Raw genomic sequence first — 25,094 nt, forward strand, 5'->3', positions numbered from 1 at the left:
AATGGTATGTATGGGAAGAATTTTCCGCAGTCAAAGGTCGGGGAAAGGTCCATTCAATGAATCGTCCAGGGCCAGATTATTTTACTCCGGCCGTATTTTGCCGATCACTGGGATACGCAAACTACCTTACCTTACTGCGAAGACGAGACCAGAAATCCATTCGCGTGGGAATATCGCCCACATGATTCAAGCCTGCCAATGCACACAGAGTACAGAATTAAGTGCGCCGAACATAAAACAGGTTTCGCGAAATCGCCCCCCTATCGCCCCCTTAGACTTTTTCGCCCCCCTCTGTATCGTTTTCGCCCACTGGGGGGCGATATCGCCCACTTTGGGAATCACTGGCTATTCAAGCAATTTACTTTATTTATACTTATATTTTGGAAATATAATCTAAACCTTACTACATAAATATGGCAAGGTTCACAATCGTGAAAAAGTTTCTGGTCTGCTGTATGAATTTTAATTGTTACGTGTCGACGAACTTCTAGAAAAGATGCCATTTTCTGAAAAAAAAAACACAACTCGGAGAAAGCGTGCATGAACGTGTTGTAAATATAAAACATTTTAACGAATTAAATGCGTTCTGGTTGTTACGATTTGTCCAGCTCATCAGTACCTATGAGTCGCTATCCAAATTTGGGCTGCCTGAAAATAATCCGGGGTAGCTTTTTTTTTAGGAAAATCTTTAAATTTGCGAAACTATAAAAAACTATTCATCACAAGAATTAAAGTATGGTGTCTCACCTGAAAATTAGGGCGGCGTTTGAAATTCCAGGGGGGTGTAGGGAAATCACTGCATATAACGATAATTGTTTTATATTAGTCGTCAAATTTTGCGGCTATAAAAGAACTACGTGCCGTTTAGTATGCGAAATGTACATTTTTTTCTTCGGATTTGGGTCGCCTGAAGAGAAGTTGGGTATTACCGCTCCAAGCAAGTTTATTAACTAGATATCGATCGGAGGCCGCCGACTTATCGATCTTCCACATGTTCAATATTTTATTTGTCAAAAAAATAAAAAAAATTTCCAATCGCGACATCATGTGACCCATCACTAAATAATTAATAACTAATTATAAGACACGATTCATCCAAAACTAATAGGCCTCTGTTCCGAGATATAATGAATGCACATGCAAAATTTGGATCAGATTCAACCTCGCTTTCGTGAGATACCACGTGCGTTTAACAGACTGACAAATACCTATCAACATACTTACCGATCGAGATCGCTCAGTTATTAATGACAGTTGGGATTTTTTTCTTCCATACTTTTAGTTCAGTACATGTCTGCTACGATTTCCGAGGTTAAGACAAAATTTCCAATCCTCTTTTTTTACTTGAGATAAGAAAAAACACTTTTCGTTTGAATCAAATTTTAATTAAAGAAAAATCATAAACGAATTGGCAGCAATTAAAATTTTATAATCACAATTGCATAGTCCAGATGAAAGAACACACAAATCTTATTTAGCAATTGAGAACTAATAAGACTGAAGTAACAGAGAGAAGCATAAAATATTGCAAATGCTTCCGCATCTCCACATCTGAAGAGTATGAAAAACCACTTTTTGCTCGAAAAATTAACCTTGCAAAAGTGAGAAAATGAAACGATAAATTAAAAATGAATGCCAACGAGTAAAATAAAAAAATACAGGGAAGAGTTGCGTCTATTTAACCACCACTCTTCAAAAACTGTGAATGATTATAATATCTGCAAATGCATTGATGTCGCATTACACACAAAACGAACTTTTACACATACTGCGGTAAAAGTAAACACTTTTGAACACCAATCGTACTGCACAAACACTTTGTCATCATACCAACGCTAATACAACAAAGCATTTCATCCTCAGATAAGCAACACCGAAATTAGATGACATCTCACATACAGTATTTAATAAATAGAATAATGCAGACCTGGATGTAAATCCTCTCCTATCGTAGATTTCCAACATTTTTATGCGGAAATAGTGAAAAATTATTGCTAAAGAAGATTAATGAAGCAACATTTTTGTGGTAATTTTACAGAATCAAATAAATAATAGAACCCAGCATGGATCATGGTTTCAAATTTATTCTAAAACTGATGTTCGCGGGGGGGGTGTTGTATTATGAAATAGATCACAAGGGAGGTACGACATGAAACTATGATTTGAAAAAAACTTCTTATTCAGTGAATATCTATTTGAAGAATTCAGATATTTTAAATTATCATTACTTTTCTATAAAATCAGTGACTTACTGTAAAATAAATAAATACATTCACATAGTCTACCTAAATATCAAGGTTAATGGTCGAACAAGATTTCTTGAATGGGCAACAATTTGAATATGGACATCCATATGAAAAATCATCACGTTAAGTATACCTCTTGCATCATTCATTACATGCCAAATTCAATGTTATTCCCAAAAAGAATTTTTAAAGTGAATAAATTTTGAGTTTCATGTCAGTAAAATAATCCTCATTTCAAAAACACCCAGAACAGTAAAACTACAGTGTTTAACAGTTTTTGATCAAAAAATTAGATTCAATATAACTTGAGAAAAAAATTATAGTAGTATTATTATTTTAAAGAATGAATAGGTAGAGGATGTGCTTCTGTGTTAAACACCCATTTATTAAGAGGTAGAAGATTTCGGTCATCTGAGAACAAAAGATAAAGATACTTCAGCGTTTCTCCAAGAAAAAATGATTCCATTTTGTCCATTGGTTGAGTATTTCTCGGATCCATGACGTTTTTGATCGACGTGTATCCACCAGGCACCTAAACATATGAGAGATTGTAAATTATTCTAAATTGCGCCAATAATACGATATAAAGGTAAATCCTGACAATCACTTTACCTTTGAATATTTTTCGAATGCTTGTGCAGCATCCCACCCCCAGTCTCGATACTTTGTGTCGTTTGTAATTCTCCACAAGTAAAAATATGATTCAACTGTCTCTGGTCTCAAAAGGTTATGTCGATCTAAAGGCTGTCGTAAATATAAATAATTGGAATTGTTATATCAAGAAACAATACATTCCATATCAGGTTGCCAATGGTACTGCCAATACCCATACAGCACTTTTCCATATACTAAAATTCAAAATGTTATAAATTTAAGAAAAATCTCTCATACATTTTCTGTTCATTATTATAGCACATAGTCATTCATCAAAAAACTTTCTTTCATTAAAAAGTAAAAAGGAAATTAATATTAAAAACTTTTTATGATTTATCGTGTCCGGAAAACTTGCTGCATGAAAAATCGCTGCAGGAGCATTTTGCTGTAAAACAAGTATATGTGATAGCATGAAAAATCGCCGCAAGAGCATTTTTTTGTAAAACAAGTATTTGTGATAAAAACATTTAGGTTTATAGGGTAAGGCTCTTGTGGCAATTTTTTCATGCGCTAATTTTCCCTACGCAGCGAAATTTCCTGTGGCGAAGTTTCTGCGACGAATTTTCCCAGAACCCTAATTTATGTCTATGAAAGAACTGTCAAAACTGGAAAATCTAATTTGGTATTCACATACTGAAAAATAAACACCAATAGAAAAATAAGTGGCATACCAGCTCTGCAAATAAGCACTGTTTAAACATGTTTTACCTTAATTACAAGATCTTCTCTAACATCTTGATTTAGGTTGAAGTATGTAATCTCAGGACTGAGACCTGTAGGTGTTCTGGCATACATTTCATGACAAGTATTTGTGATATTTTTTGCCAACTGCATGTGTTCTTTTGCAACCTTTGGATGTTGACTTTTGATATTGACTGATCCAAGAGCTAATGATCCACCCAGGAAACAAACAAGGTGATCCTGTGAATTTTTATCAAAAGTCATTGTTATAGTTGTGATATTAAATAGGAGCTTATGAAAGTAAAAGTAATGAAAAACTTAAAATTTAAATACGAAAACTTTTCAATATTTTGGTTGAGATGTTAATAAATACTTAAAAAGATCTACTGAACTAACAATCACAAGCATCTACGGATGTGTGTAAAGTGCTACCCTTTTATGGAAGAACAGAAGTCTTTCCGGTTCGGCATCACAACTATTACACTGTGTGTGGGGTGAATGGGCATGGGGTCTTATCCAAGATTTTCAACCTATGATGCCAACATACAAACTGAACATGGATTTAGTCTTTGAGGTAATTGTCCCGGCGCTCCGAAAGTATGTGTACCAAGATGCTGCACAACCTGAACCCTAACCTGGTACACATGTTCAGGTTGTGCGGCATCTTGGTACACATACTCTGGGAGAACCATTGTCCCAACCTTGCACTGTTTTATTATTGAGGTATTGCAAACATAAATAATTTCCATAACATACAAAACCAATTACCATTTTTGCACTTGGAGTTCTACCGCCCAAAAGTTCACCAACATATGTTAAGCCGGAAGGAATAGATTCTCCGATCAAATGCATCTGCATTCCCTTTATCGCAGCTAAATAGTCATCTATATACATGCTTTCTGTGCAACCAGTCTGTAATGAATAGCAATGTAGTTTAAAAAGGATAGGATTTAGATATTTATACTGAGGAGAGGAAAGTTGATAAGATGATGTAATCATATGTCGAATGACGACCTCTCATCCTGTTACCAGCCCATGTTGAATACAGGATAAGTTTTCAGATGCATGGATGCAGCAGTTACGTGAACCACCCTATGGCAGCGAAGAGTCCAATTATTCCAGCACAGGTTTCAAACCCACACAGGGTAATCAGAGGTGCAGTGGCGAGCCTATTCCTATCCTTTAGCAAAATTCACATAATTCAGACAAATTTTATCGAATTACATCTTATTAAAGACATATCATCTCTTAGTATTTTCCTCACAATGAATAAGGAATAGTATAAGAATTTCTGAACACAGAGCTATGTAGAAAATCCAGACTCTATAAACATTTCGTAACCCAAAACAATGGATGTTATAACACCTTACCTGGAGCCATAACTTGATCAGATATTCATAATAACTATCAGCACGAGCACCAACAGTTAATGTACTGCCTGCTCTAAAGTTTCCACGATTTGCATTGATCCACATTGGTACAAGACCATCTCGTTTACCTGCCAGGTTGTGAACATGAAGCGAAACCTTGTCAACTGCATCCTGTATATATGAAAATATGATTTGATAGGAAAATCATCTAGTCAGGTAGACATTCTAACCTGATTACGGTTCGCTAAATACTTGCCACAATAACTGAAATGTGATACAAGAAAGCAATGCTCAAATATATAACATGAATACCGTGAATCGGTACTGGTACAATAAGACCTTACCATATTATAGAGTTAGCGGAAAAAATCGTAATAAAATAAAAATTTAAATAAAATAAATAGCAAAATTCAGAGTTAACATCTGGTCCCACAGGAAATTTGGAAAAGTAAACAGCATTCTAGCAACTGTTTCCATTTTTTGAGATTACTAAAAAAAATTTATATTGGTTCATCCATTAATTGTGAATTTCTAAAAAAATTTTAAACAACGAAAGCAAGTTGCAATTAGACATATATAAATAATATAATATTTTAGAATTTTGACAGAGAATTTTGAACATTTAATTTCGGACAAGTGAAAAAACTTCATCAGTACTTATCAAGTGACTTGTCAAAAAATAAAAAAACGTTTCTGAATAAAATTATTTCATCTTTCATCCAAGATAATCCAAGTTTAAACATAATCATACTAGGTAACAGATGAAACAGATAGAACTGCTTCTCAAATAACCAGGAAATTTGTAATCATACCATACCTTATATTTCATATCTCCAGTTAAAAACGAGAGATCTCTGAATTCAAGTTGTATTGATGTAATTTCAGATACTGTGCTATCAGGTCCCCACTTAGGTGGATGGACTTTGCCGGTTTTTAGATTTACGTCCGAGTATGGAACAGCAGAAGGTGATTGAGATAGAGCTGGGATAAGGCGATTCCCAATATCGACCTGTGATAAGATAATTACTATGAAACTAATGTTTATATTCAAAAATTAATACCTTGATTTTTGCAAAGAGAATTCATGGTATGAAAACATAACAGAAACCTTAGAAGGCCACAACAACCTAGTAATCTTTTAATGACCTTCAAACTTGCAATTATTTCCCAGAACCAAGGGCTAATATTAGTCATGTCCTATACAGTAGGAGTTATTTATAAGTACAGCGATATTAATATGCTCCGAGAAGAATGCTTGGCCTCTGCTCTTTTGGACTTTGCTACCATGAGTCGTCATAAAACTGACACAAAGAAATTTCAGGTGTTGCGAATTGGCATTGTGTTTTCAGAGTTGATTGATCAGTAGTGTAAGGTACTACTATCAAATTTAACCAAGTTTTAATGATGCATGGGTGAAAAGAATGAATCTTTGGTAGCTCACTCCCCCGAATTGATCTATTCATACTCTCATAACCATTTTCCCCTTTATTCATTGGTACACACCAATAGCTATTAACAGTGCAATATTCGTTAACTTGATAAATTTTCTTGGCTAACAATTACTAAGATAACACTTTCATTAAAACTACATAATACACACACCATGCATAACATGTATATGGAAAGCCGTAAAAAAAAATAATTCAAAATTATGTTAAGATTGTTATTTCCCTATGCATGAGTTTTTATTAATATGGTATAAAATTGAAATGGTGTATCCAGTTCCATTGAATGTATGATCAGATCTAGCAAACCGGCGGCACACCTTACTCGGGGTTACGGTATATTAAAAGAAACAAATTAAGGGACAAATTGCAAAGGGGTTAAATAGCAAAGATCCTGGTAAATCACATTACTTACCAGCTTAGAGAGTGGTAGTGTGGAGTGTCATATCAATTTCAATTTATTCAGAAATAATTTTTTTTATTTAAGATTCCGTAATTTCACTCACTGCTTTGTCCAGATATATTCTATCATGTGATAGATGATACATGCTCAACATTGAACCAAGAACACGAATTGTACATTCAAATAAATTCACGTCGACATCTTTATCAAAAGACAACTCATTTGCAACAAAATTTCTTGCTTCATCGTATTCTGTGAAGAAAAAATAGATTTGATTCTACTATGAGTCTGTATGTAGGTAATGTTTGAAGTGACTGATGCTGAAAATAAGTGAATTTATAGAAACTGGATATTTGGTAATATTCATCGGAAATACTAAAGCTTTTAAACACTTTTACAGATATAAAATTATGTTATTTTGCTTTGAACCTACACCAGCATTCTTATATATTTATTATACTAATGCTACTTTGAGCACTTAACATTTGAATTTCAAAATTTAGAACGTGGCACAAGTTGTAAAACCTATAATTTGCAATATGTTCATTAATAATGAAATTTAAAAAAAAAATACATTATAATAAGGATGTTTTCTCCAAATTGAAACGTTTGTGAGCTTCAGTCATGAAAATATTTGTGTGATATTGAATAATAGAACATGTATAAATTATATTTGGAGGTAGTGCGTTTTTTTGAAAATGTGTTTGATTTGACATTTTAGATTGATACAGATATAATTTACTTTTTCAAAATAACATAAATGTAATATTTAAACAAAATTTTCCATACCTGTTTTCATACCCATTATATACAAAGTGTCCAGTGAATCTAGTATAGTTAATCCAACATGAAACCAATCGTCATGACGACGTGATATAGGATGAAGATGATCGTGACCCCATGCATATTTCTTGTATCCTTCCCATGCATGTTTCATCATATTAACAACAAAAACTTGTCTCTCAGTTCTAGGAGCTTGGCTTATCATGGCATCACCTAAAACATAACAAAAGACATGTTCAATAACCTAACATTTAATATGTTTAAAGCCTAGAGGGGCAGTTAATAGTAGCAGAAAGTCTTATCTTACAAATTCACAAATAACTTCAAATTGACAAAATTTGAATTTAGACTTACCAATTAGATTTTCATCTTTGGGGCCAGGAATATCTAATGGATCTGGATTTTCAACCTGAAACAGAAGTGAAGGGGTTGTATTGTAACAGAAGAAATGAAAAAAGAAAAGAAAAATTACCGTTTGAACACAAAAATGACACTGAAGAAAACATGCAATTTAAATCAATTCTGAATTGTTGCAAAGTTTCTATTAAGCTAGGTTTATAGCATCTTCAAACAATTTATATATCAACAAATGTTACATCATGTAAAAAGCATTCCAAAACCATGCAAATATAATAACTAAAAACAAGAAAGCCAGTATCACCAACAAAGAATAATGTTGGAAAATGAGGGTAACAATATTTCAGTATTTCATTTGAGCAGACAGATATATACAAACAGGCATAGAATTGACAATCAAGCTCAACAACAAAAAATGATTGTTACTCAAACTGATTAAATATAATCAAACGGAAAAGTCATTCATAATACTTTGATTCACACATTTAGGTTTGCTAAAAATGTCAAAATAACATGGAATATAGATAAGACATTTGATACTGACATAACTTTTCACATGAATTATACCTTTTTCTTAGTACCAGTATTAACAAATTGACTGTCAACAGGGTCTGGAATATTTTCAATGTCAACCGCAACCATTTGCATATTCCCCTCATTCGGTCCGTTATGTCGGAATGGCGGGCCCTGTTTGATGACAACTGGCTTTCTCTGCTGAATAAATAGGGAACCACATGCAAATTCAAAACCCAAAAGCAATAAGTAGGAAATTATATGTCTGAACTACATTTGATTTCTACCACTAACTACTCGACTACAGAAAGGTCTTAACAAATCAATTTTTGTACAGCGAATTTTTTAATAGACGTAAAAATAACTATATTGATGGATAAATTAAGAGATAATGCTAGGTTGAACAAACCACAAGGCAATAACAAGAAAGGGTTATTAGGTATTGTAGAAAGTCACCAATAACCAGCAAACCAACCAGAAAAAAAGAGGGAAAATACGGCTATATTTTATAGATAGGCCTACATGCTGCTAGGAATTAAAAAAAATATTTCAATCTCAGTATAAACACTCACAAAGTCTTTCTGAATTTTATTTTCCAACTCTTGAAGAGCCTTCTTTTTCTGATCATCTAATTGAGGTAACTGAATTTGGTTATCTCCAATTTGTCCAGTATCAATATTATGTGACTTGATTTTCTGTGCCTCCCTGTTTAAAAAGGAAGCGTTAATTATCAATGCGTAGTAGAGTAGAAATTGAACAATTTGACAAAATTAATATTTCATTAGAAAATTTATGAATAGGCCAAATATAAGAAGGATGAATGTTCCCAAAAGTTATAAAAAATGTTGCCATAAGAAAAACAAAAAAGCAGAATTTTGGATAAAATCTGGGGTCTCATATAACTCAAGAAAATCCACAAGAAATACAAGTGTTATCCATATACCAACTTATTCTACTTTACCTTCTGAAATTTTAAATAGATTGTTTCATCATTTACAAAAAAAAGCAATTTGTTCTCAACAACAACAGCAACAATTTACCAATACAATTTATACATAGGCCTACACTCATGTCCAACACATATTTTTTTTAAATATTATCAATTTCAAATTTGTTTAACCTTCGTTTTTGTCTCCATTGATTAGCGGCCTCCATTTCTTCTTCTTCTATTTTAGATATTTGATTTGAATACATTAATATTGACAAGACAGTCAAGAGTAGAACCAAGAAAATCAAATTTTTTTGACATCTTGTTGCACGTTTCCATATCTGAAAATATTAAAAAGACAATGGAATTTAGTCAAAATGTTTACCCGTCAACAGAGAGCTTAGCTAAAAGACCACGAAGTTGCAAAGTTTTAAAATTGAACAAATTAAAATTCCAAGGATTCAGATAACTGCATTAATATAACAAGACATAAGACATGATTAAATAGGGTGGAAGAAGGCAATTAAAATTCAAACTTATGTGGCAATATAAGCACTCTAGAAGTTGAGCATATTGTTATTTAAATCACATTGTTAAAACAGTAAAATGAAATGCAAGTTTTAAGAAGTGAATAGACATTTACACAAATTGCTTCACAGAAAAAAAGACAAATGGACAATATATAGTCTAATAAAAAATAAAGTCTGCAAAAAATAAATTTGTCTTTACTACAGTACTTTTCACAAAATATTATTAAAAATCTGTCTATCAATCGCCAAAAGTAAAATCTATTTTAATCTGTCATTGCAGCATTGTGATAAAGTATTTTATTACAGTATTCAGGTCATTCAGTATTCATCTCCCGGTTATACTCAACTGTAGGTCACTCTTCGGGATACCGGTATTAGAGATTCCCATAAATACATGAAATAACAAAAAAGCTAAATTCTCACCCGAATCAATGAAAACGATCTCGATTTCTTCGTCGGCGCTGAGTCGGAAACGGGAATAGAAACGTAATCCTTAGATCCATACATTTTTTTGTAACCAATAAACCAGTAGGCCTACTTGTAAACTTGTCAGATGAAAATTACAGAGACTGTACTTCCATACTTCAGAATGTCACAAGCTAACAAAAAAGCGTTTGCAGCCAAAATGCGCAAACGTCACTTCGTGCTGACATTCAGTCCAATATTACGATTATACTACCGAAACTCATATGAATGTGCTGCTCCTGGGATACAAAAACTCTAATAATAATAATATATTTATCCAAAAAGAAAAGTTAACGTTGCTAAATAATTTTATATTCATTTCAAAATATTATTATTGTTAACATAAGGATATACAAAAAATTTAGAAATGTGAATATATATTTTTCAGAAGTGGAAAAATACATTGATAAATCTACTAGCTTAAAATTATATGACACTCGGTATTATCTCAGCTGGAAGAGTTGACGTTGCACATGAAATGATGCGGTCGTGTAATTCTGTAATAGCAAAATGATCACTCATAGTCCGGCACATAAGGGACCTCTTTGGGCCCAACCGTGTTTTCAGAAATGAAGTTTTTTTGGACACGTAGTGGACATAGCGATCGTTTCAATATTATGTTGTTGTTGTTCTTGTTCTTTGACACGTTTTTAAAAAGTCGCTTTTCTCTTTGATTACTGGACCAATTGCTTTGAAATTTTCAGTGGTTAAAGATAAAAATTTTCAAAATTATTGCCATTAGGTGGCGCTACGTGTCCATATATTTGAGCATAGCTCTCTTGTTTTATTTGTGATTATTCATCTTGGGGTCATTGCCCATCATTTCTACATGGGTGTGGAGTTTGCAGCCTTGAACAATTTTTTTTACGGCGTGTTATTTGTATTAGTGTTTTTCGTCTGATCTATGCACCATAATGGCGCACAACCTGAACCCTAACCTGTTACAATAGTATGTTCAGGTTGTGCGCCATCTTGGTGCGAAAATTGCTACATTTTATAGTATATTTCTGGGAAAGAATGTATTTCATTCTTATGTTTCATGCCAATGCTTTTCAAACTACCGAAAACTCTCAACACTTTTGGTTCTTCTCTTCTATAAAAATACATTGTTATCATATATTCGCATTCCCATCTGTTTGTATATAGCTTTTTTGTGTTTTTTCCTGTGTTACTAGTTACTATTTTCTTCTAACATTGGCACGCATTGTTAGGTATTTGTATTCACAGCTATTGTCACTCTATTTTTATTCCCATTATTCAAAACGTCATGCTGCTTTTCAACCATGTATTTATTTATCTGTCTTGCACATTTGATAGGTTTTTAGCTTGGCCATAGATTTTGACTTATATATTTCTATGCTAAATAGGAATCTCAGACCCAAAATATACAGAATTCGAGATCAGCTTTATTTATATATATTTACTGCAAGGCTAATCCTGGCGATTTCTCAGCTACCATAATCGTATACGAACATTTGAAACATCTATCAGAGACGGAGGAGGTCGTTGGGATTCTATTACATTTAATTTTATCTACCTGAATTTTGCTGTCTTATTTCGAGCGCAACATTTATTTTACTCCATGTAAATTATTCACTGATTCAAGCAATTATTTGGCTTTTATCATTTTAAATTGAGTTATAAGAACTGCCCGATTTTGAATCGTGTCCATATTTTTTGTATAATCGTATTATTTTTACTTTTTGGTGGGTGGGCACGTACTTGTACGTTTTTTAACTTTATTTTAAGTTATGCTCGCCTTCCAGGTATCTCTGTATTTGTTGTTTGTTTACTTTTTTGTATTGTTCTGTATTTGTTGTCTGTTTACTTTTTTGTATTGTTCCGTTTTAGTTAGAGAGCCGAAATAAAATGATTGATTGATTGATTGATTGTTCGGGCTCCCAGATAACCGATCAGTGGCCTCCAAGGAGGCCGGGGTCCCCGTTTGAGAAACCCTGTCATAAACTAAAAGAGGCGACCGTGCTTCTCTTGCCTGTTGTCATGCTGTCCCTCGAATTCAGCTACAACAAAAAATTCACGAAAACGGGTTTTAGATTTTATGATTTCATTAATATTCTCGACAATGAATGATGTACGGGTGGTAAAATGCCAAGTTATTCCAACAACATGATAATGTTTTGCGATTTACAAAAAATATTTTGCATGTAACTTTGTTTGACAGATCCTCAAGAGATCTAACTACTAATATCAAAAGTGTGAGGCCAAAAAAGTTACACCACAACATAGTCAAATGTGCTGTATTTACGATAGATAACAGGTTTATCAAAAAGCATTACATGAAAATTGGTAAAATAAAGACCAATTCAGCAATATCTACTTAGGACTTAATGATATGCATCTGTTGATGATTTTATGTGTTTGTTTCGGAAATTTAATGACAGAATTAATTGTGGTTGTTGGGGATGTTTCGAAAAAAGGTTGAATGGAAAAAGGTTTTCACAAAATGTCAAGGTTTGAGAGTAGTAGAGAAGTAGAAAAAATACTCCCATGTTTTTTTCATTTGATAACCACGCCTCAGAACTTCTCCGATAAATATACGCAACAATTGCAAGAGGCAGAAATGCCAAGATGGGATTTCATCGCATTGCAAACAAATATTAGCGATTCTTAGATATATCCGCGCATTCCCATCTGAACAGCGTGGAAAAGATTATACCTATCTACACACACAAAAACTATGTCAGATGAGCGTCATATTATTGAATATCAGTAAAGGAATAGTGCAATGGGAATAGACATATAAGGCGTAACTTTTAGTAATATGCAATCAAATAATCTTATTGTGGAATATATATATATATTTGAAAAAAAAAATTCTTCACGCCAACCACAGTCCGAAACTTTTTGTCTCTGGCTGAGCTTAGATACCAATTGGCGGCACTCTTGTAAACTGGTAGGCACGCGATGGAGCAGATAATATGAGTATCCAACCCCAGCTGTCATTTGAGTGGGTACTGCTGTTTTTATTGCAGATATACTGATCATTTTGTATTAAAGATTTACTGTCATCACCGATTTAAGGATGTCAAGTGATGGATATAAATAAACCAGTTGAAAACCAACACGCAATATTACAAAATTTACTTCCAACACGCGGTTTGAAGGAATGAAAAAGCTGAAACTAGTATTCTTTAGAACAGCATACAGATTCTATAGAATGGAATCATTCACAAAAGCTCGTCAAAAACCTATATCTCAATAAACAAGTGGAATTCGGTGCATGTACGCAAAAATGTGCGCGTTACGTACAACCGAAGCACGCAGGAAAATGCGTGTGATGTACTAGTGATCAAAATGTTTGACACAACTATGTTGGCATACCAGGTGCACATCTCGGTTTCGCATACGCATATCTTCTATCTCCATAAGGATATAATAATTTGGCCAAAGTCAATGCTGCACCTGAAAGGTTCCGGTTCTTCCAAAAGAAAGCACGTTACACATCGTTAGATACCAGTGGATGGTTTTACATGGCCTTGTTCGGATTGAAAGACGAGGTCGAATTTTCCAATCCAGTTCAACTATTAAAATATTTCCCAAGTCCCTAAGTTTTATGCAGGAAAACGAAATGCCCGCGGCAACACAAATGTAGTTTGAAGAGCGCTTATATTAGCTTGGCTTATATTAGTGAAATAAACTACCATTTATTCTACTAAAATTGAATTTCTGATATGGCAAAGTGATTCAATGTTACTATGTATTCAAAACTAATCCATGTAGTTATGAAATATTTGTTTTTAACAAAAAGGTGCTCTCGAAGTATTCGTACCAAGATGACGCACATCCTGAATATTGTATGTGTTAGGGTTCAGGATGTGCGTCATCTTGGTACACATACTTCTGGAGCACCAAAAAAACTTTATGTCCCAATACAATGTTAGGCCCCGATTCTGCCGGACTATCACAAATATAAATATTTATGAACGAGAATAACTAAAAATATAGTCGTGCATTGAATCACCAACGTATTTCTTACCAAGTTGTTCAATTACGTTTGTTCTAGCATAAATAAATACTACTACTGGGTTCCAGGATTAAAATGTATTTCCCAACAAGAACAAGGCAAAAACCGACGGTGTCTTTTTATGGTTGTACCTATGGTTGTTGTTTTTTGTATCGTTTTACTTACTACATTTTCTCATGTGAATATGACAAATAAGTACGACCCCAGAAAAATTCTTTCCATACTTCACCATTGCAAGATTTTCGATGCCTATTTTGAAAGCATTTTTGCTGGTTGTCGCTTGCAAACTGGTTTACGACTTCAAAACCAACATTTGTATTAATAATATATATCCAAGTGCCACTTACAGGTACTGATAGCTAATTTTAGCCTAGTCTAATGCAGCGTTTTCGGGGCAAATTTTTAAAAATTGCAATCAGACTAAAGCCAGAATGACAATGATTTTTTTATTTACAACTTGTTTTTTAGAAACACAAATAAAACTTGGCGAGCAAAAGAAGTCTAAAGTAAACTTAAATATCCAGAATTTCCAAAAGTAGCGATACCTGCTTACTCAAGTAAAATATCTAAAATCAATAACTAAATAACTAAAATTTCCTTTCACTTTCACATTATGCACAGAAGTGCGCACGCTGTGCCCAGAAAAACGTATAAATAATAAATGAAACTTATATAGGTAAAATGTAAACGCCGTTGTTAATATCGTCAAATTACCAGCATTGTTTTGATTTGTTGAACACGTATTGGACATAACGATCGTTTCAATATTATGTTGTTCTCGCTGTTGTTCTTGTTCTTTGTATCGTTTTGAAGAAATCGCTTTTCTCTTTGATTACTGGACCAATTGCTTTGAAATTTTCAGTGGCTAAAGAAGGAAATTTTAAAGATTTTTCTCCAGAAGGCTATTACTTTCATTTTTTGCTATGACGTCATCAAAATAATGTGACACTACGTGTCCATATATTTGAGCATAGCTCTGTGTTTTTTTATGTATCTTGATTCAGTGTATCACATTGTCTCCAATGCCAAATCAATGTAGTTTTCATGGTTTTTGACTCTTCTCGTCACCTTATCACATAACATTACACCTACACATGTTGTCTTTGTATCGGATTGGATTGGTCCTTATTAGCTTGAGTATTTTAAAAGTAAACAACAGCCCAAAAGTTCATTACATTCGCGTATTTTTGTGTGTTTATTTCTGGCCCAAGCCTTGTTTAACAAAGTTTGCGTTTTTTTGTGAATGCGTGTTGGTGAGCGGTCACATGATACTCATCTTGTTTTAAACTTTTTTAAAAGTTTTGCTCACTCTCCAGAATTCTCCATTTTTATTTGTCTGTATTGTCAGATTGTGGAGTTCTCGAAATCTATCTATCTGTCTATCCAGAAATGCTCTGGTCTATCAATGGAAGATCATGTGTTCATATTTTTGAGGATTGCTTTCTCGTTTCTCGGAATTAATCACTGTCACAATTTTTTTTTTAAGTGGTTAAGTGCCTCACATGCCCTTAAATATTTCCCTGTTCTCGCATATTATGCCCATTCCATGTCGGGTATGGGATTAGTTAGTTAGTTGTTTTCGGAAGATCGACTTGAGTGTCCCTTTCGTCCGTTATTCCCCAATTTGAGTTATAGAAGCAATCGTATAGTATGTTATCATACAACTTATTATGTTTTTTTATTCCTAGTGCACACTTTACGTTGTTAAATAAATGAATTATTGAATATTTTTATTAAAAAAAAAGCATAGCATCAAGTTCAATTTCGACTCCGGGCACCTCTCGTCGTCATAGAGAAAACAGAACATTGCTCTGAAAGTCTGGTTTTTGAGATTGTGTAAAGTAAATTACATTGTTCGTTGAATAAATCAGTAATTTATTCATTTGATTTTGATTAATAATAGTGTAAGCAATAGTACCGTTAATACACAAATATGCCTGCAGCGGATGAACCAGTAGAATCTGAAGAAACGCAAGAAATAAAATTTGATGATGATAACATTGTGATGCACTGTGCCTTACGCGGGGATTTGGATATGCTTAAAGCGTGGGTATACTGAATATGCAGATGAACTATTTTTTCGCCCGATCTGCATTTAACATTCTGACACTATGCCATTACTAAATTCTAGAAAATATCGGAATATTGTTATTGAATTATCGAATAGCATATTGTTCACAAACTTATCACAAGAATCGAATCTATGGAACCAATTTGGGAATTCATTACTGATTTTGCAATGAATCGTTCAATTTTCATCATTCAGAAAAGGGAGAAGTTGTTAGAAATTTATTACATTTAGTTACCGACCTAAATTTTGCTGTTTTTGTCAACTTGCCTGACTTGTGTTAAAAGTCTGAAAGTATTGCCCCATTCTGAATCTTGTCCACTCTTTTGCAGTTTTGTGTGCTTGTTTTTGGTGGGTGGACACGTACTTGTACACTTTTCAACTTTGTTTTAAATTATGCTTGCCTCCCAGGTATCTCTGCATTTTGTTTCTCTTTTTACTTTTTGTGTTGTTTATGTCAGGGAACCGAAATAAAATGATTGATGATTGAATATATATCTAATTTTTATTTATTTATTTTTACACTGTAACTTACACATCTGCACATACTGACATATGCATGCTAAATCGGAATCATTTTTTAATATTGTTTTTCCATACCTAAACCGTTCCTATATATCGAGCTTTCTTTGACACGATTGCATCATCTTCAGGTGTATGCCTATGCCATATTTGCTTATGAAAAGATTATTCTTTGGTATTCCTCAAGTCTGCATGTACTGATGTAGGCTACTATAAAAAAGATTTGAATCAGTATAAAGATGATATTTTTATGCAAAATTGATCAGAAGAAAGTCACACTTTACATATACATGTTACTGTGTTACTACTTTACCTACAACTGAAGCACTGAAATGCTTAAGCGTAAATGTGAATTTGATATTTTTGTAAATGTCAAATTGCTTTGTTTAGATTGATATCTGTAAATATGAATCGTTTTATTATAGGGAGCAAAGGTATTTTATTACTATTCATAATGTTCAATGATTTTTATCTTACATTGCTGCAATGTCTGAATGTCAAATATGTCTGAAAATTCAGCCAAGCTTCAGCAAATTAGATTTTGACAGTTTGATCCTGTCACGTTGGTTGGTTAAGTTAAAAGTACAACAATAGAATATTCATCCTGGTATCTAATTACTCATAGAAGTTTTTTTGTTACAAAAGATTAACACCTATTTCATTTATACTTAGTGCACTGGATAATAACGATGACCCACATCATGATGTTGCATTAGAAAAAATCAATCAAAGAAATAATGTTGGGAAAACACCATTAGAAATAGCATGCATGCTTGGAAGAGAAAATATTGTGCAAGAGTTGATCAAACGTGGAGTTGATGTTAATGACCAAACAGGAGCAGGTAAAATTACTCTACTTTATTGGTGACTGTAGATTTTGGTTGACAAAATAATAAATCTTTCTCTCTCTCTACATCATTTTTTCAATCAGTGAATATTGAAACAGTTCTATCACATTTCATCATTGATTAGCAAAATAGGATTTATCCTATTTTTTTTTGTGCATAATACGCACCCATAGATAATACGCATGTGTATTTTTGCACATCTGTGGCGAGAATTTTTCAATCTCCTTGCATAATACGCATATGGGATTTCTGTTCCTCTAGCAGTGTTGGTGTTTTCTTCACGGAAGCTTTTCGGGCATTCTGTCTGCATTTCGTTAACTATTTCTCCTAATTTAGAGTTGTCTTTATGGTGTAATGATCTGCCAATCAGGATGTGATGTTAATTGATATTAAAGTATCATGCTGGTGTCTCTGATCTTTTCAAAAGCTGATAAGGCCCCACCTCAGAGCGTGTTTTCAGACACCGCACTTCAAAGAGAGGTTGATTGGAAGTTTCGAAAAAAACTAAGAAGTTTACTTGACGGTTAACTAATTTGAGTGATTTATGACCCTAAAGTTTTGCGATTCGGCAGAAAGGGCAAGACAATGACAGCAGTTAACCATGTACAGCTGTTCTTATCACTTTTGAGACATCCTTTTTTTGGATGCTTGAGTTAATGATTCTTGCTACTTTGACAAACCTAAATTTCGTTGGATTGGACAGCTTCTACCGAAACAAGCATGATCTGATCCTAACAGTCTTTGCTGAATGAATTTAAAACACTTAAGATTAATATATGTGTGAATTAATAGCCAGTTAAGCATAAAATGAAGATTACTATTTTTTCGATATTTTTTATGTCAATGCATAATATGCACCTCCTCATTTTGAACTTGGATTTCGGCATTGGAAGTGCGAACCATACGTGGAGAAATATGGTATATATTAATTCAACTCACTAGAAACAAAGGAAAAGGCTATAATTTAGTGTGGTGTTCGATAATACGATTTAAAAACTTTGCACAATTGTTGTCATTTTTATAATCAAATGTAACTATATTTTTAAGGTTATTCTGCATTGCATATTGCTGCAAGCTGGGGTTCAAGACATTGTTTAGAAGTTCTTGTGGAGAATGGAGCAAAATTAAATGCAAGAAATAATCACGGAGAGACTGCTAGACTTGCTGCGTCAAGATACAACAAAGAAGAGTGTGTTCAATTTCTTGATTGGGCAGGTAAGTGAAATTTTTGCAGTGGTGTTAACTTGGTTCTTTATTAAACAAAGCTTTCGTATCATTCAAATCTGATGTAGTTTGTAAGTTGAGATTTAGAGATGATATCGTATGAAATTGCAATACAGGGATAAAAAATTATGTGTTATATAAAGTTTGCTAAGGATGATATTAGGAAATATCTCATATTAGTTATGTATTATCAGATTATTAGCAATGAGTTCTTCTTCTTCAGAGGCTGAAGAATCTGTTGATAGAGAAAAGGCCTCAATTATTAAAAAGAAAAAACAGTAATATGGAGAATTGATTTTCAAGTATCAGTTAGGATGAGATTTAATTCAGAACTGCATGTTTGAGACAGATTATTCACAGTTGATTATTGTGTAAATATCTTTCCAGCCAAGCAATTTGTTTTGAAGTTTCATGTAGCTATATGGTTTAGATTGTTAAATGTTGTTTTATGTAGTTTGGCATATTATATCAGAACTCGGCATATTACATCAGTATGTTTTTGTTGCGGCATCATTCATATATAAGGACAAAATAAAAAGCTACTAATTAGGTGTTCTGATATTTGCATGAGAAGTAGCCTATTTCAATTGCACGGATTCTTTTCGGAATCTTAGAGTCAGGGGAAATTCGGCATGCTGATATATTATTTTTAAGTTATGTTGCTGAGAGCAAAGTGGAAGGTATGTATAGCTAAGGTACAGTGCGTACTTTCAGAAGTTTGCAGTAGGCTAGAGGAGAGTAGCATAAATTGGTATATCGGGTAGAGCTGTAGTTGCGATCACTAGGAGGCAACCTTGAGCAAGATATTTGATTATAATTTTCCTATTGTAATTGTAGGTTAGCAATGTAGTTTAGGAAGAAAAATTAACAGTTTATTCATCACATAGGCATATTTGATTAGAATCGCATACTATTTATGAATGAAAGTATCTAATAAATTTGAGAACTTGAATTGCATTAGGGGAGCTGTGTACTGTAAGAAGAACATATAGGGTTATAACCTTGCAATATTTACACTAAATAGCCTATCTTATTTTAAACATAATGCCTAAAAATTATGGAATAATACTATTTCGAATAAATTTGTTTGCACCTTTTCGAACTAGCTGCCAAGAAAACCTTAGAAGATTTCATCGCAGAACTTCGTGAAATGATATCTGATCCAGAAAAACTTCAAGGCATCAAATTATCGAAAGAAGAAAAGGTATGTTCGGAACATGCTATACTAAACTAAATCTTTGTGGTAAATGAAATTTGAATAATTTCATTTTCTGATTTCAGACATCCACTATTTCTACGTGCAATGAGAAGCAAGAATGGCTTGATAACAACCCTGAAGCTACGGTAACGGACTTTTTATCAAAAAAACAAGAACTGGAAAAAGATGTTGAGAATTTATTGGCCAAAATTAATTCACCACGTAAGTATTTTATGATTTGAAAAACATATTTATCTGGAAGCCATCGTGTCTAATTAGATGGTCCTCTTATTCAGATATTTGTGTATTCACAGTAGATTTATCGTATAAAGCACGATCGTCATGCTTAAAATCTATTGATTATTAGTGAGCTTACAGGTTCCTGTTGGTGATAGGTATGTACCAGAGGATGTACTCCTGTCCTTCAAAGGGCAGTTCACAAAATTGCTGATGGGCTATGGTTACCTTCGCTATCCAGGTCTAGATTAATTAAAGGGTTGGCTATTCCCATATCAAATTTGGGCCGATATTAACACGAGCCGCTGTGGTATATCTACCATATATGGGTTAGGGTTTATTTAGGCTGTTGATGGGTGCTAGATGCTTCCAACCCTCCTTTCGTTTTTTTTTGTTGGCCTATATATATATAGCCAATAAGACTACCTAATTATGTGTTTGGTATGAGATTAGTTAATGAGGTATTCATCGCAGGAGCATCAACTTTATTTGAAGATGGAGTAACTATTTTCACCATCCATGTTCGTACACTGGAACGAGCTGATCTGCCTTTCGTTTTTCATCCTATTCTTGAGGATTGTGGTTGACCTCAGAAGGATAGGATGGGATTTACATATTCATCCCAAGGGAGGGGGAAACCGATACGACGGCTTAATCATCTGGCGAACCATGGCCCCTCGTTCAGTTACCAGTCCACGTCAGGTGTTATAGCCAAATATCTGTTTCAGATGCATGGACTTAACCTATCAGCCATTACATGAACCACCCTACGGTGAGAAGTCCAGCAATCCTTGCGAACATAAATATTCCCCATGGGATTCAAACCTGCGAACCCACGCGGGATAATCAGAGATGCTGTGGTGAGCATATTGCTAACGCTTAGCACGATGCCCCACACCGCCAAGCCATAATTAATCCATCCAAGTAATAAATTTCTTTCTGTCTCTCTTCTCTAATTTTCATTCACTGGCATGAATATGGGAATCTCATTCGCCATCTCTATGTACCAGAGATATGTGTATGTGACTGGTACCTTAGAAGATGAAGTCGTCTTTAGTTATGTAATGTGGGCCACTTAACAACTATGGGGAATCAATCCTTGTTTGTAAAGTCATCTGCATATGCTTGTATCTCAAGGTATTCTATGGATAAGCACTATTTTAGAAGCAGTTCATTGGTGATGCAAAATTTTCGATCACTAGGTATTGATAAAGAGTTGCCAATTCGTTTGAGAAATCCAAGCACTTGAATGGGATGTTAGGACAAAGGCTTGTCCGCCCCTTGGAGAGCGTTTTAGAAGTTGGATAGGCTATTTAAGCTTGTACCAGGGTACCAGAAAGACAATAAGTATAAGACAACTTAATTATCACGTCGGGTGTAGTTGACCATTTATTTGTTTCAATTGCATGGACTTGATGATGGAGGAAGCCATAACCGACCAGCGGTTACGTGAATCACCCCACGACGACATGGAGTCCAGCTATCCTCTCGCACAGACGAAAACTTTTAGTGTTGTTTCCTTCGTAAGGAGCAACCTTCTGTAGGTCTCGCCCTTCCGCGATTCGGTTGGCATAAAACAGTTAAGCCGTCGTGCATAAATTCATCTACATTATATAAGTATGCCATTGTATTGGGTTTGTGCGAACCGGAAATGTGGATGTTTGACCTTTAACTTTAATATGATACTGAACTTTCTATGACATATGATTTAGACACACACTTATCTTAAAAGGTTTGTGTTACAGCGGTTTTAACCTCATCTACTCAGATATCTCGATATTATTTCAATGTACCTTACCAATGAACTTTCATTCATTTGCATTGTACCTCAGTCCCACGTTCACACTTGTCATCTGTCATTAAAACTGCTACTGTTGACGCACGATTTTTCCCGGTAATCTTTCTTGATCATCTGATCAATTTAAAAGAATGTTTGCCCATAACATTTGAACATTATATTTTGACAGCTCCTAACACAGGAAGCACAGGGAGGAAGTGATTTTCATATCTTCAGCATTACAATTTGACATGGATGTATTTTTATTAAATAAACAGTTTCATGAAAATTGACGTCTAAATACTGTACTGTGAACAATATTTTCTTGACGTTTTTATTTTATACATATATATAAATACTGAATTTGAATTTTGGAATATGCCGATACATTTTGATAAAAAATTATGTTATCAATGTGTATAATTCGTTTGAAGAAATAACGGGTGAAATGCGTCATGAAAATGCGACCATAAGGCATCGTGTCAATCGAAATTATAGAATGATATTCTTTTTCACGTGGAGCGAATTGTTCATTAATTAGTGTCAAATTAACAACCGAAACTATATTTATGTATTCATTTGTGGATGGACGTGTCGCTTGCACTAAATTGTGGACTCTGTCGAGGTTGCATTGCCATCAAGTTCTATTTGTTTGGGTAGAAATATGGTGAGAACGAATTGTGCATTAATTCGTGTCAGATTAACAACCGAAATTATGTTTATGTATTCATTTGTGGACGTATTGCATGCACTAAAATTGGGAACCTATTAAGGTTACATTGCCAGTCCATTAGTTCGGTCGAAATATAGTGCTTCCATGTTGCTATGAATCCTCTATTTTTTTTCTCTCGCACATCATTCTTCTGAATTTGAACTCACGCAAACTTCGATTATGAATCTTTTCCCAATGTTTACCGATGACCTGAGTCCCGATTGTTACTTTTTTTTTTAATAAAAGCTGTTATTATTGAGGGGTTTGGCTCAGGTTGAAAATACTTCATCTGAACAACAAAATATCAAACAGGATGAAATATATACAGGGTTCAAATTTAGCATAGTTATGTAATATACGCGTTATATGAGCACACCTTGACCTACCACGGCTTAATTATTTCAAAGCGTTGCGTTGTAAAAATGTTTCCATTGTAAATGAAGTTATACTTAAGAATGACTTCCCGTATAAAATTTGCCGTATTTTGCGGAAATCTCACGCGGATGGCGTTTCTTGAATTCCACACGATTCCGATTTAAAATTTAAGTCTTGATTTTTTTGAGAAATTTTTAATCTCTGCATAATTAACTAAGGATCGTTTTCAAATACCTTATTCCGTACGAAACGGATTCGCCACGCCGCCCATCTTAATCTGTTTTGTAAATCACCGTGTTTTTCGTGCCCACTGATCAACCAGATAAGAGATTGAAAGGAAGATAAAGATAATGTCTTGCTATTGATATAAACTAGATTGAGTTATAAATATCTTAGTGGCACTATCACCAAACATTTAATTTTTTGATGTGAAACGCCGAATGACTTTTGAAAGTTAATCGCCACTCCTTTTTAGGGCACTCATTATCATTACCGAATATTCACTACCGCTCGCGAGGTTCCATTTATACTCCGACATATTGATTGATTACCGTTCCACGAAGAAATTCTCAGTAAATATTTACCCTTTGGCGCACACTTGAGATTTATTAATTTTTTCATTTACCAAATGCAACCACGTTTGTTGCCAATGTCACCACAGAACGTTAAATTTTTGCCAAGGAAGACTGCCTACCACCTACAGTGTTTGGCATGTCTAGATATAGAATGCAGAAAAGCACCAAACATGCGATTTTTGTAGATAAAAGCATCAAGATATTTTACACAAAAGAATACGAAAAAAACTATCAAGGTCCCGCGATAGCGATCACTTTCGGAACTCTCACGATGCATGGACGTTTAACTAATAAACCTCTTGCTATATCTTATTTGACACTCCAATTTTTTCGCAAGACTTTTTTATGATGTGAATAAATGGACGTATCGCGTGCACATACTGCCTGACGTTGTTGTAAATATTTTCTTTGCATTGTCCAACTCACGAATCTTGTTTCAGTTGTACGTCTGGAAAATCGAAACGATTTATAAACAGTACGCACGATTCCGTGTATAGTATTTATTTACTTTAGATAATTTTGCTTGTTACGTTTTTTTACACCTTATAAGAGAAAATGTAATTAGGCGTTAACACATATTTCAAGCTTGGTTCATTTGTTTCAAAGTTATGATTCCGACCTTGTCACATTACAGCTAACAAATATGTACACGGGACTCCATACAAAGAAAAATTTAATAAAAATATCATAAAATGATAACTTGGTTGGTACCCCTTGCGACATAAGTGAGTGAATAATAGTAATATAAATATGAGCCGAAATTCTCCACAACTTTTCGGGGAAATTTGAAAACTTATCTATAAATCTTGTATTAAGAGATATTTTGAAATTTGCTTCACAAGCAAGATTCCGTTCTTTTGTGTTTTATCGCATTACCACGTATCTATACACTGAAGTCAAATTCCATACATGCTTCAATGATAAACTAATTGAAATTTGATGTAAAATTTTGGTATTTCGATTGACATATCATCTCCTAATTAATTGTTTCCAAACTTTTGTGACGTACTTTCTCGCATTATATCTTACTTTCCGTACGACTGTTTTGTCTGCGTTTACCGAGAAATCTTCGATTATTTTCTTGGTTAAAGTGAAAGCCGCAACACATTTGTCAGAACGATACAATAATATAAACTAACGGTAGATAATGTAGATGAAACTGACTTTTCGAGCATTGTCAGCATTTGTGTATTGATGA

The 25,094-nt window shown here is 33.9% G+C and overlaps 2 protein-coding genes across 4 annotated transcripts; one reads left to right on the forward strand and one right to left on the reverse strand.

The window, feature by feature from the left end:
- Positions 1–1,363: 1,363 nt before the first annotated feature.
- Positions 1,364–10,558, reverse strand: LOC120344397 (endoplasmic reticulum mannosyl-oligosaccharide 1,2-alpha-mannosidase-like). 3 transcript variants are annotated; one of them, XM_078112927.1, is made up of 13 exons: positions 10,334–10,558; positions 9,573–9,721; positions 9,025–9,157; positions 8,507–8,650; positions 7,937–7,991; positions 7,589–7,795; positions 6,903–7,051; positions 5,769–5,960; positions 4,952–5,122; positions 4,350–4,493; positions 3,609–3,821; positions 2,859–2,990; positions 1,364–2,778 (listed from the first exon to the last, which is right to left on the reverse strand). In XM_078112927.1, exons 1-13 carry the CDS (start codon positions 10,415–10,417, stop codon positions 2,578–2,580), a joined length of 1,974 nt encoding a protein of 657 aa, XP_077969053.1. In that variant the 5' UTR covers positions 10,418–10,558; the 3' UTR covers positions 1,364–2,577. The 3 variants fall into 3 exon arrangements, with proteins under 3 accessions (XP_077969053.1, XP_077969052.1, XP_077969054.1); XM_078112926.1 differs by having other exon boundaries at positions 8,507–8,653; positions 10,334–10,556; XM_078112928.1 differs by lacking the exon at positions 8,507–8,650 and having other exon boundaries at positions 10,334–10,557.
- Positions 10,559–16,189: 5,631 nt separating this feature from the next.
- Positions 16,190–22,625, forward strand: LOC120344855 (ankyrin repeat domain-containing protein 45-like). The gene is made up of 6 exons (XM_039414172.2): positions 16,190–16,406; positions 17,623–17,792; positions 18,846–19,013; positions 20,129–20,226; positions 20,304–20,442; positions 22,425–22,625. The coding sequence occupies exons 1-6, from the start codon at positions 16,294–16,296 to the stop codon at positions 22,454–22,456; spliced, it is 720 nt and encodes a 239-aa protein (XP_039270106.2). The 5' UTR covers positions 16,190–16,293; the 3' UTR covers positions 22,457–22,625.
- The last annotated feature ends 2,469 nt before the right edge of the window (positions 22,626–25,094 follow it).

This window comes from Styela clava, chromosome 5, assembly GCF_964204865.1.
Source record: "Styela clava chromosome 5, kaStyClav1.hap1.2, whole genome shotgun sequence".
NCBI lineage: Eukaryota > Metazoa > Chordata > Ascidiacea > Stolidobranchia > Styelidae > Styela > Styela clava.

Coding starts and splice junctions, on each gene's coding strand:
- LOC120344397 (XM_078112926.1), bottom strand. CDS start 10,417: ATGTATGGATCTAAGGATTACGTTTCTATTCCCGTTTCCGACTCAGCG. Junction 2,991..3,608: donor GAGAAGATCTTGTAATTAAG/GTAAAACATGTT, acceptor TATTTACGACAG/CCTTTAGATCGACATAACCT. Junction 2,779..2,858: donor CATTCGAAAAATATTCAAAG/GTAAAGTGATTG, acceptor TCATATGTTTAG/GTGCCTGGTGGATACACGTC.
- LOC120344855 (XM_039414172.2), top strand. CDS start 16,294: ATGCCTGCAGCGGATGAACCAGTAGAATCTGAAGAAACGCAAGAAATA. Junction 16,407..17,622: donor GATTTGGATATGCTTAAAGC/GTGGGTATACTG, acceptor ATTTATACTTAG/TGCACTGGATAATAACGATG. Junction 17,793..18,845: donor TAATGACCAAACAGGAGCAG/GTAAAATTACTC, acceptor TATATTTTTAAG/GTTATTCTGCATTGCATATT.